The sequence below is a fragment of the Pseudorasbora parva genome, chromosome 6 (genome assembly GCF_024679245.1).
Source record: "Pseudorasbora parva isolate DD20220531a chromosome 6, ASM2467924v1, whole genome shotgun sequence".
Classification (NCBI taxonomy): Eukaryota; Metazoa; Chordata; class Actinopteri; order Cypriniformes; family Gobionidae; genus Pseudorasbora; species Pseudorasbora parva.
This window is the reverse complement of record NC_090177.1, coordinates 22,633,379-22,647,018: the sequence shown is the minus strand read 5'-3', so window position 1 is coordinate 22,647,018 and position 13,640 is coordinate 22,633,379. Positions and strand designations below refer to the sequence as shown.

At 37.0% G+C, this 13,640-nt stretch overlaps 1 protein-coding gene across 1 annotated transcript in view; it reads left to right on the top strand.

The window, feature by feature from the left end:
- The first annotated feature begins 5,333 nt into the window (after positions 1-5,333).
- The window catches only part of agrn (agrin), a 299,876-nt gene continuing 291,569 nt past the window's right edge, over positions 5,334-13,640 (top strand). The window contains exon 1 of the mRNA XM_067446245.1: positions 5,334-5,477. Coding sequence (XP_067302346.1) covers positions 5,349-5,477 — 129 coding nt within the window. The 5' untranslated portion in view covers positions 5,334-5,348. The remainder of the gene's footprint in view (positions 5,478-13,640) is intronic.

The window sequence follows — 13,640 nt, the reverse complement described above, 5'->3', positions numbered from 1 at the left end:
AATGTCTGAGGAGGACATCTACTCCAGGCCGTGTCAGCACTGATCAGTCCGAATAATCATTTCCAACAGGCCATATCTCTGCATTCTCTGCAATTACCTAATGAAGCGCTATGGTCCATTAGCAGAGTGAGCTGTGTGGAGTTCTAAAGTTCCTCTGTCCCATTCTGACCCTGCTGATTTTATTAAAGTCTCGGACTAGTCATGCTGTTCACCCTTACAGTGATTCATGAACGGATAAAGCTACAAGACATTAAAAGTGCAATCAGTGCTGTGCTTGATAAATGAGACACACAGTATAAACTTTAAATAGACTGTATGTTGTTCCTTGACTGAAAGAAGGAAGACAAGAGCTGGCCTTATCTTATAACCACTGATGGGGACATTCTCTGAAAGACCTGCACTGATAACATTGTGGAAGGGACACTGCCCTGCAGAGTTTAACATCCCTAATTAAACACACTTGAAATTAAAAATCTAAGTTTAGTCCTCAGGATTGCTTGAAAGTTACAGGCAGGTGCGTTTGATTCGTGATGGAAATAAACCCTGCAGGACAGTGTATCGAACCTGCAGCATTGACACTGCCCAATCTGACCGTCAATATCATCTGAAATGACTCCAAAAAACCTTCCCACACCAGTGGTTTTTCTTGTCTCTGTGCCATTACAGCACTATTTGGAATTGTTGAGTCAGTCTATCAAAGTGCACATCATGATTTATAATATTATACTGCGCATCAAGCACAACCTTTGTCATGGTAAAACAGATGGATATTTTTCCTTGAGTCAATGCCTGCAGAGGCTGAGCTTCCTGAGTGGTTTGCAGGAAGCACAAGGAGAAGAGCAGACATGATTTAGAGCTCAGATCAGTTTTATGGAGCCATTTATTAACGAAGTGTTCAGGCCGGCGAGATGCGTGCACTCAATTAGGAAATGAGTCCGCCGGGGCCACTCCACTCTCTCACGCCACTGTAAATTAGCTCTAATCAAAATGTCTCCCTCGCTGATCTAGGCAAAAAAAAAAAAAGGTGTCTTTCAGAAAAATAAGACACATAAGCACGGCGGGTTTTCAGAAACTAATGCAAGATAGGGATGAGCTGTGTTTTTCTTTTTCAAATTGAGTCCTTCTAAAACTAACTTTTGTTAGTTTTTTTAAAATATATGCAGTGTAATTTAGCTGTTTGTGAATATAGTTCACGATAAATAAAGTTTATCGACTTTGAATTGCCTATACAAGTCGTTTGTATTTCGAGTCACTGCATTACAGTTCTATGTCACTAAAAAAATACATTTGCATAATAGAGTGGTACAGGTATGACACCACTTTATAGGCCAAAAGCAGAAACCATTAATTTTCACATTAGCATTTTAGCACTTCCGGTTCCATCGTCCTGAAATCAATGAGTTTTTTGAATAGGTTTTTAGTTAAATGGCTAATAAAAAAGGTCTGGGTGAACAAGACACTTTCATGTTTTATTTTGGCAATTATTCAACCGTTGAGTCATTTGAGAATCATTGATAAATGTGGTGATGTTAAATTTATATTATGAGAAAATGAAAGAAAATTAGGACTGGAGTATTTAAAATAGCATTATAGGGGTATTTTCGAAATACAAAATAAAAAGCATTCCCCTACCAATGTTTTGAGGGGACGTAGGAAAATTAATTTTTACAAAATCCAGTTCAAATCAAAGGCTTCATTTATTGAATTAGGGAAATACAGTTCTTCAATGTAATTAAAGTTGTTGTTTTTTAAAAATTGATTTTAAGATTGAAACAGTTGGAAAACAAGTGAAAAACTAAATGAATACATTAAAAGTAAAAAAGAAAAAGAAAAGGATTTCTTTAAAGCCACAGTCAGTGTTAATTTTGACAGCCATTGGTCTAGTCTTAGTCACATTTGAGTTATTTTGTCTAGTTTTAGTCGACCAAAAGTTTTAGTCATTACTTTTAGTCAAACTGTCATTACCAACATTAATTTTGGTTGCTTTTTATATATAGTCTTTAGATAAAAAAATTCATATTTTTTCTCTGTTTAGACCAATTAATTTATGCTTATGAGAAATTGAAATCTAGGTAATAAGACATGCATTGACATTGCACTCTTTGTAGAAGCACTCGTGCAATGCTACATATCCCTTAGATATATGCTGTGCCTATATGCTGTGCTGTGACTGTCCACTAATTTCCAAGGATACATGAATAGATAAAAATGGTATTATAGTTCAAGAATCAAGTATCAAGTAAAACAAACTTTGTTTTTCCTTTTGGCTGTTGTGTAAAACTGCATTTACTTTTACTTTACTTTTATTATAAACGTACAACAAACACAGATTCTGACAGCCCTTTAAAGGTGCACTTTGCAACTTTTCGTCCACTGGAGGGCGCCTATTCTAAACGGCTCGTGAGTACCGGGACTTTTATTATGACGGGACGGAACACAGTCGCCGGGCGCCCGCACTTCTGCTTTTTCCGGTCAGGTAAAAACAGCTATTTTTTCAGGTAAAAACAGATACATTTAAGGGGCCATGGGCTTCGGCCATCCGTCCACTCTCTTCCCTGAACTGAAATGAAGTAGTGGGCTGTACTTTCCACACGATTGACATCAGGTTCAAGTACGCCAGGTTGGCTGGTGGTTATGTTGCCCGCATACCGCCTCCCATGGCCGAGACTGGTATTACGATACCTGTCGGGCCGGGGCTAGTAATGCTACTGCTAATTAAGGTTAATATCTCTGCAGCACTATAACTTGACATTTTTTTAATGACATCATCGCCCTTATTTCTTTTCATTCTTTTGATGCGTGTAGGTCATTTTTTGGATATTTTTACGTCAATTTTTACACATGGCGAGTGTGTGTGTGTGTCGTAAATAAATTGTGGTTCAGCACCATTCATTCACAGAGACACGCAGGAAACACTATCAATATCACCATGCACTCTCATGAAACAACATTTACAGAGTTTGATACCCAAGCAATCCTAATAGTCACAGGGCTTCTCTCCGTGTTCTGTGACATTGCACAATGTTTTCCCTTCAGATAACATATAACAAATGCTTCCATATATTAGTTCTTCGTAACGTTTCAGGTGTTAAACCATTCTTTGCTGCGAGCTCGCTACTTAGTTTGAGTTTTGGTAGTATAGAGAATACCCGTACCTGTGACTTCAGCTACCGCTGCGGCTGCCTGAGAGACGGACACACATTTTTGAAAGACAGCCTAGGAAGAGATCATGTATTTTTTATGTCTGATATACCTCAAATAATAACATTCTAGTCCCGTCTCGTCTTGTTAACAAATAAATGTCATATGTTTTGTCATAGTCTTCATCATCAGATATTAGTTTAGCTTGTCAACGTCTCGGTTTAGTCACAGAAAAAGTGGCCCTTGATGAATATATTTCGTCATTGTCTTTGTTAACGAAATCAACACTGAGCCACACTATGCAGTTTTTTCCCGCTAGAGGTCACCTATTCGAAACAAAGGTGTAGCTTGATGACGCCGAGACCGAGCATGGATTCATGGGAGATGTCATCACATCAGAACGCTGAAAAAGAATTGGAATGGGACTCAGGCAGAAATCATGATCATGGATGAGATTATTATTGCTACTGTAGTATGAAACAAGTAATGCAGTGCTGTTTAACATATTAGACACATGAGTGTGTTGAAAATTATGTTTCTACAAAACACAACCGGAAACCGAGGGTAAGGCAGGTATGGACATTGTCCTGATTAAAATTGCTTATTTCTATGGATTTAAACATTCTTGGAAACATCTGTGATGATTTAAGTACACAAGTCATAACACTGTTCGAATCGTTTTTGGATATTTTAATTTAAAAAATCTTACATATTGTGCCTTTAAATCAACCTTTGGGACATAAAAGTGCCCAGAGCTGTACAAAACACAACATTCTACTCTTTGGTACTTTAAAAACAACAGATAATCATCATTACAAGGACTACAAAAGATAACCATTACAAGAACTACACCCTCATACAAATGCTGAGAGGAATCATTGAACTGACAAGAGGCCAGCATCATTATACACACAGGAGAAACAAAAACATCAGTTAGCACAAAATCACGAAGCAGACATATCCTGTCACAAATTAATGTACTACATTACACCCACACCAGAAAGAGAAAAGAGAAATTACTTTACGCAACATAAACCTTTTACTAGGCAGCATATTTTTAAGAATGCATGATTTGCCATAGCTGCTCATCTTTAATAACAAACCAGTTGATTCGGCCTGCCTCCCATAGCAGCCAACCAGTACAATCCAGAGACCAGTCCATCTTAAAAAAAAAGTCCTTATGATGACTATTGATTAGACCAATTAGAGTAGATATTGTTATTATATAATTTTGTTGATTCCTATACACAGACGATCTCCCCTTGATATAAAAATAGTTTTGATAATTGACGACGTGTTATGATAATAAACAAGTCCAACCCAACAATAAACGGAATTTGGAAACAATCTTAACGAATGAAGAGCACATTTCCTTATAACTTACCTACTCACCCACGTGTAGACATTTAAATCTGACCACATCGTACAGTCTTGCTTTGAGAATCTTTCTTTGGATTATACCTTTTGCAGGCAAACATTTTTTTGGCCTTGAACATTCAGTCTCTGAATTTTAATTAAATCACAGATGATCTTATCACTATTTGTTAATCGGGTGTCCGAATAAGTCAGAATTTCTTTCTTCTTTTGTGGGGGACAGGTAATGTTAACTTAATTACAGAACATAGGCTATTGCAACAAAATGGATCACACACCAAAATGAAAATTCTGTCATTAATTACTCACCCTCATGCATGTCTTCGTTCGACTCCCGCGTTCATCTTCGCAACACAAATTAAGATATTTGTGTTGAAATCCAATGGCTCACAAAGGCCTCCATTGACATCAATGTCATTTCCTCTCTGAAGGCCCATAAAGGCACTAACTCTATCTCTACTATATGTACACTATCTCACTATAGAAATCTAGACGCACCAAAACGGCAGCAAATCTAATCTGCCCGCGAGTGTCGTCTAGCAACTCTCGTCTCAACTCTTCCCTCTCTCTTCTGAGCTGTAATCGCCAAACTCTTGGCGGGCCAATCACATCGTGTATAGTGTCGGTGGGCGGGGCCATAATGACGACGGCAGAGTTGCGTTTGCGTGCTTCTACTAAACACAGAAACTGGCGAACTGCGGTCTTTCGAATCAGCTTTGACCGCGACTCTGGAAGACTTGAGCTTTTCTCTGAGAAAATAACGAAGAACGGCACTGAAGTCATTCTTAAAAAGGGAAGATGTGTTCGGAGTTTTGCCGACCGGATACGGTCGAATGTTTAATCTATCAACAAGCTCTGTTTCACCTTCATTGCTCTGGTTGGTTGAAGCGCTATCCTATCGCGTGCAGAGGGAGTTTGAAAGACAACCGTTTATCCCGTCCCTCGGAAGAGCCCTGTCAATGGTGAGTTTCCAGACCAAACATCTTGATGGGTCTGGCTTGTCAGGCTACCATCTCACTACAGTGGCTCTACAAAACAACGATAATAGTTTTTAATTAGCATATCGATTCATATGCCAAACTCATAGACCAAACTTGAAATCACGTGACTTTGGCTCCGAACCGCTGATTCGGAGTGATGTTTTGAAATCGGCCATTATTTAGTTTATTTATTTATTTTGCGCACAAAACTATTCTCGTCGTGTCATAAAATTATTGTAGAAACACTATAGTGAGATGGACTTTGTAACGAGGTCTTTAATGCCTTTCATGGGTCTTGAGAGAGAAAATTACATGGTGGCCAATGGAGGCCTTTTTGAGCCGTGGGATTTCTTAATTTTGTGTTCTGAAGATGAACAAAGGTCTTACAGGTGAAGAATGACTTGAGGGTAAGTAATTAATGACAGAATATTTATTTTTGGGTGAGCTAACCCTTTAAGATCGCATCGTAATCATATAACTTGGACAAAGGTAAGAGTTATTCATTTTAATGATCGCCTTATGACAACAACAATAACAACAACACACATTTTGGTTTTAAGAAGATTTTCCCAATAATAGGCAATCTAACCTTAGACCTGTTGCATGAAGCTAGTTGAACAAACTCTGAGTTTCAGAGTAGGTTTAGAGTTAACAAATCCAGATAAATCCAAACTGGTTTAGATCAAGTTCAACCGTTTCTCAAAGCTTGGTATAAACTTTCTCTGTCAACTCAGGTTTAATCTAGAGTTAGCAATTAACTCTGAAGTGCGTGCACCTGAATTTTATTTGTAGTAAATCCATGGTTAATTTTCGTAAGGGAACTTCAGCAAAGTGAGTTTGTGGATGTTTTTACTGGCATGAGGGCGGGACAACCTCACTCATCTGAGATCCCAGCAATAACAACCAACAACGATCCAATCAATATTTGCATTTCAGTAACCTTTTTGTTGTTGTTTGTTTATTTATTTATTTATTTATTTATTTATTTATGTGCACATATATTGTGGAGACTAATGACAGTCAATGTGTTTATTTTGTGATACTCAGGAGCTTTAAACAGACCAAAGCCTGACACTTTACAAGCAGATGTTACAAGGTTAAGTGGATGGCAATATATCAAGGATGTGTTGAGGTAATGCAGGCGTCTGTACATGAGGGTGGTAAAATATATGCGTGTTAAGGAGTCTGAAGCGTGTTCAGAACTGCCATACCTTCAATTTCTGAAGTATAGTAGGCTATATATTGTACACAGTATGCACATTTTCTGTATTGCAAATGATCTGTAATGAAACACCTGACCCTACTACATTTGAAGTGATCAGTATGCAACAGAGCATATTGTATATCCACAATGAAATGCACTCAACTTGACCTTGCATTTCCAGCTTAATATATCAGCTGCAATTTTTTACGTCTCCTTTTACATTATTTAGAGTTAAGCCGTTTATGCAAACAAATGTTATTTCCAGTTATTTTAAATTGACTGATTGAATTGACTGACATTCAGTATAGTGAGGTTGTGTGACAATACTGTTTGAAATGTTTCAGTGCATAATGCATAATGTTTCACTGTTGCATGTTACTTAAAAAAATTTTTTTACAGGCAGTACAGTAAGTAGTATTTTAGTAGTTCATAGCCTCAGGTTTGACTTGTTTTGTGCAGACCACATGGCCAGTCCGGTCTAGACTCACTACAGACCTCAATGCATCCAGATGGTCTGTGTTTGTTTTGTTTAGAGCCCTGAGAGACCAGAGAAAATACTGCATCTCAAACCAATCAAACGCAAAAGCTGGGCTTTTTGTTTCGATGCACTGAATGCGGCAATTTGCTAGGGAAATAATTGAGGGACAAATTCCTGCCAAGCAAACAGTCTCACACCAGGTGTGAGAAACCCGCTTCCTGTTTAGACTTGACACCTCCACGCACAACAACATCTGTCCATAAGCTGCTATCGGTGTGTGTTTGCTCTGTTCTCTTAGTGTTTGGGTTGTAGTACTTGGCTCTGTGTGAAAGGATAGAAACATGTAATTTTTTTCAATGATCTGTGGCTTCACTTATCAGTGTGCAACTTTGGCCCTCGCTCTGATTTCTGCACATTGGGTTGCTGAAGGCTTGAATCACTAGTACACACGGTACACATCTTTTGCCCAGATATTTGCATTTAACAGTCTGGAGTCATCATTGCTATTTGCTGAAAATCAGAGTCGGTCTGCAAGCTTTAGACTATGATTCCATCCAGTCGTAAAATATCAAGCATGTCTGATATTTTGAGCCGATTTTAGAGCACATTATTTTAATTTGTCATGTGTATTCTATCAACAAGGTAAATGTTTCTGCATGAGTTTATGTTCTGAACTACTTGAAAGTCTAGTGTGTGATCCTTGGTGTATGATGCCAAGTTTTATTTGCCAAGTGTGTGATTAAAACTTTTGTTTCAGATTTGAACAGCTGTGTTGGTATTCCAGCCTTACGATCACTTCATGCTTTTGTCATTTGAATTTCCTGACTCTTTGAGCTCATATCTGACATATCTTATGCCTGGTGGATATTGTATGATTTTGGGCTGTCCCAGATGAAAAAGATGACCAGTCACGGCACTTTCTGTTGTCTGTTGTTTCTGTCTTTTCCCTATATGACTGCATCCATATTTTCCTCTTTCACTTTTTCCTCCTTTTTTAGCTTTCATAAAAAACACATTTGCCAAAGTTTGATTCATCTTGCTCTATTTTTATACCTCTAGCTCATGCTGATGAAGTTTTTTTTCTTCTGCACCAACTTGTGTTGTAGTCTACAATTCAGTAGTTGTTATCATCATACAAATCTACACGTCATACCCAAATTTATTAGATCCATCTCATAGAGTGTGATTTGTAATGATCTTATAGAATTGCTGAAATCACGCAGGCATTAGTCATTGTGATGCAGCCCAAACAACCTGGGCTTAGTTTTATTGAAATCAGTCCTTTATGAATATTCATGCAAGTGTGCATATGACTTTCGTTCAGTGTAGCAGTGCCATTGACAGACATATTACCGTGATACAAATGTCACATATCATCTTAGTGAGAAGTTGACTGGCATTATCATGCTGTTGACACTGCAGGGGTGTTTCTTTGGTGTCACGTCAAAGAGGTTCTGGGTCACTGGCAGGAAAAGCTAGTTGTCAGACTGGTCAAAACATCATGTTTCACTTTTAGCTGACAGACAATGTGTTGCTGGGATGTTTGGAAAAAACTGAAGGATTAAAAAGAAAAATAAGGATGTGATTTTATTGTCTGTACAAGGCAGTTGCAGGAAAAGAGTCAGAGACCACACATGGGAACAATCATATGCTTGGGCAAAATCTCTTTATGGCTTACATTAGTCTTTACAAAAATACACAATCTTTGTAATACTTTGGAGTGACATTAAAATAGAACCCACAAAGCTTTTAAAAGTCCCTAAATTAAACAAATAGACATCTGAGAGACATTATAGCAATTGGAAGACACATCCCTAGGAACTGTATAGCAATTTCAGATCTTGACTGACAAAACTGAGGTAAATCTTTTGTTTTGTTTTCTTAAATAGGTTAAATTTCTTAAATAAGTAAATAAACATCAAATAAGGTATATGGATATATGCCGTTTTAATTAGTGGTATTTTGTTTTTCTAGTAGATATATTTAATTTAATAGATTACAAATTATTTTAAATGAGGCTTTTGCCATGCATTCATAGCTAATGCTAATGATTTACCTATACGTATATAACATATGACAGACTTTTCAGGCCAGGGACCCATTTTGGTATAGACTTGGAAGAATTTCCGTTCATTTATGGGAGCCATTTACACAATTTTCAACTGAAAACTGATGCCTTTTGGCCATTCATTTGCATGACAATAGTGCTTTGATGGCTTTGAAAATGCAAACTTTTGAAAATGAGGTTGCAACCCTAAAAACCCCCAAAGTTGTGCAAACAGTGATGTCATGGGCATCATGTATTCAGTCTATAGGCCCTTCATTTTTACAAAATTTACTTCACTTTACAAAATGAAATTGCCAAGTTCCAACTGGGACTCTCCCAAGGTTTATTTTTCTTTATCATGCCCTGATGGAGTTTTGGTTCCTTGCCACTGTCGCTGGCTTGGCTTGCTCAGTTGGGGACACTAAAATTATGATCCAAGTTGTTCAACTAAATATACAAACAAAATTAATTATTTATGTCTTATGTAATTCTGTAAACTATAATACTGATCTGCCAACATTGTCACTGAATGATGAATTCAAATGAGCTGATAACATCACTGTTTTTCTCTGGAGCGACTGTACAGCCAAATCAAAGTTGCAAAATTGTCCTGTTTGACACTGTGAAGCTGCTTTGAAACAATCGTCATTGTAAAAGCGCTATATAAATCAAGTTGATTGATTGATTGGCCTGGCAGCAAAATACAGCATTTTTTATATTTTTCACAGATCCATGTGAATGGGGAAAGTTTTGACAATGGTGTCGCCTGTATGTGAAAAAAACAAAGGAAAAATGTTTTCTGTTTTTAGTACATCGTTCATTATTGATGTACGTAAAGAGTCATATGCTTGTACATTATATAACAAATTTTATTTAAATATATCTTCTATTTTATCACGACTAAACTTAGTTTTAGATTTATTTTTCTCAGATTATATACTTCTGAAATATATAGCCAATGTATTAACAGAGTCATGAACTGGCTTTTTTTCTTTTTTTATACTGTTGTCTGAGGTCAACTAATGACGTTTGTGCAGTTTTTACATTCAAAAACATCATATCTAATAAGTAATAGGCTATTTTCTACACTGGTTTGGAGGCTGTCTTCTACAGAGGACCAACCCTGCAGAAATTAAAAATAATATTGTAATCTTCTACAGTCATGTTAAAGCTTTTTTGACTGAGAGCAATGCAGACACATTAGTTATTATAATGTTAGGCCTATCCTTCTATAGCAAATACAAAGGCAAAACGGAAAACTCTTGAAAATATCTGTGTATGCTTGTATAAGAACTGTTTAAATGACGAGGCCTGGTTTGAATCCTTTGGTAATAAAGTATGTTTCCAATAGGCCGTAGTCCAAACACTGTAGCTGTGCATGATTCAGCAAGATCTGCTGCATCTCCAGCATCACAAGCCATGAATTGTTTTCATTTTTTCCCCCACATTAACCCACATTACAATCCATCATCACTCTTTGAATAAGGTAAAAAAAAAATCCCCCATCATAGCATAGCGAGAAGTGGGAATGCCACCAGGAATTAAGAAGCAAAATCCAACTCATAAATATTGCTAAACTGAATTTAAAACATAATTGCATCCATCAGTAATTGCATCATTTGCTTTGACTGACTGGCATGGTGCTGAATAAAATGTCTCCTCTGGGTGAGCTTGTTAAAGGGGTCATGAATTAAGAAACCCAATTTTCCTTGATCTTTTGACATGCAGTATAAGAGGTTATTGTACTATTAAAAAAGTTTCAGAACTCAAAACTTCTAGTTCTATTGAAACCAAGCTCAGAAAACATCTTGTTTCGGTTGTCACATTATTATGTCATAGTGTGATGAAAAAGAAGATCAACACCTACTTCTACATCATTGCTTCTGTAGCCCCACCCATCTATTTGTACGTGTCATGTATAGTAAATAAATAGCAACAAAAAATAGAGATGCCTCATTTTATGATGTTAGTTTAGAAGAGTTTCTGTTGTTCGTTTTTTTAGGGTTACCATCATGAGCTTAGTTTGAGAACAAATAAATGTTAAATATATTATATTTCTGTCCTTATTCAGCAAGTGCTATTTTAATGCTACCAAAGCATTATGTAACCAATAGAGTGCCGAAGTCATGACGTCACTTTGTAGGCCAACCCGGAAGTTAGCGGCGCATGGGTTCCCTCGATCAAAAGCCTATGCATTTTCCCCATAGACTTTTGGACAATCGCAAAAAATAAGATCTGTGTTCAACAAAGAGTTATGACCCTTACACGTTTTGTCTATCAAGATAATCTTTACAAGTGAATCCAAAATGTATACCGTTTGAAGCCTAAATAAAGCTGTCAGATATAAAATGCTAATGGTAGGCTATAAACGGACTACAGCACACAGTCGCGGATCTACGTCATCATCAAGCTTCCTCAAACTTTATTTAAAAAACATGCTCGCTCATTATGATCTGCGCTGTGTATGAACACTTCTCCACTTTTTCATGAGAAATATTGCCCATTCGTTTTTTCCAAAAATGTAAGAAACTAATTGAGTTTATGTGTGCCTTGTTTTCTCGTTTGTTAATGTTTTATTTATTTGTTTATTATTTTGTTAGTTTATATAAACCTTAATATTATTTTCTTTGTGATTAAGATTAGGCTATTATGCCTGATCATCGTGCCCCACTTTAAAGATTATCTTTCACTGTATTATGTTTGATTGTATGTTTGCATACCTTTTGCTAATTCGCCAGAAAGAAAGAAAACATGCTTTTACCACCTCAGAAGCACTCACGACGTAACAGTTAAGCTATAGCCGTATCAATTTACAATCGGATGTCATTTTCCTTAGACGATTGATATCGAGGAGAGAACCACTATAAATCTGGACATGTAGAACAGCGCAGCTTTCATTCGACGACTTGTTGTTCCATCTCGGGACAAAACAAAACTCTACAGTCTCTCCACAGAAATGGTAATTGTTTAAGTTACCTTAATATCACAGATTTCTGTGTACAACAATATTTGGAAACACTACTATTTGAAAGGACTAAATATATAACTTTATGTATATTAACTGAAAGGTAAACTTCTAAGAACGTGAGGCTGAAACACGGGCTAGTTTTTATTTTTATTAAACATTTACTTAAAGAATTCAAAAGTGAATGAAACGCGGTGAGATTTCCCATTTGTCACGATGACGTCTTAAGTCCCGGCCAAAGGATGTAGTCCCTTTTAGCAACTTGTTGGCAACCGCCGTTTTTAAGACACAATAATGTTTTAAAAAATCACAAGCAGGTTAGAACTAGTGTGTTTTATGTCATAGTTCAAAACGTGAAAATATTTAGAGGCTTTGTTAACCACAGACCTTATTTCAGGCGATTTAGCAAAAACTCATTCAAAAACCCATAGACTTTAGAGTGAGGGAACCGGAAGTGCTAAAATGCTAACTCACTTCCTCGTTTTGGCCTACAAAGTGACGTCATGACTTCGGCACTATTAGAAAGGTGGCATTTATTAAATTTGCTAGTTAAAGCTAGTCAAGTTTTCACTACTAGAAAATTGAGTTTACATGAGTATTAAAAAAAGGTACAAGAGGTCTTTGCATTGGCTTTCTCATCATCCTAACATCAAGAAAGTGTGGATGAGCTTTAATTTAAACTAAGTCAGATAGCATTAGTAAGACACTGTTTGTTTTGTTCACTTTATTTTACTGCGGATTTGTTTTTAACACTTACAACTTGCACTTACATTTGTCTAATTGGCTTAATCACTCCTCTCCACCAATCAGCTGGGTGAGCGTTAGTCCATGGGCCCAGGCCACAATGTTCACAAATTGGTACCACCCAAGGTAGCAAATTCAGTTTGATTTTTTTGTTCTCTAGATGATAGTACAACATGATAACCTTTTGTTAGTGGTAGCTTTGTCACAGGGTTGTTATCATGGCTATCAAAATCCAGTGTTCTGTATTTTGCGTACGTGAGTTTTTGTTGTAGATGGCTATTGCTGCGCGTTTAGCTAGAATGCCATACAAAACCAACCCATTGGGCCACTGAATCTGCTTAACGACAATAGCTGGGGCAACAGTCTTAGTCCTAATGGGTTGTTATCATGGCTATCAAAATCCATTGTTCTGTATTTTGCGTACGTGAGTTTTTGTTGTAGATGGCTATTGCTGCGCGTTTAGCTAGAATGCCATACAAAACCAACCCATTGGGCCACTGAATCTGCTTAACGACAACAGCTGGGGCAACAGCCTTAGCCCTAATGGGTTGTTATCATGGCTATCAAAATCCATTGTTCTGTATTTTGCGTACGTGAGTTTTTGTTGTAGGTGGCTATTGTAGGTGGCTATTGTAGGTGGCTATAATTTAGATGGCATTAAGTTGTCATTGTATAAAACAGGTATCAAATGAAAGCGTGGACTTTCT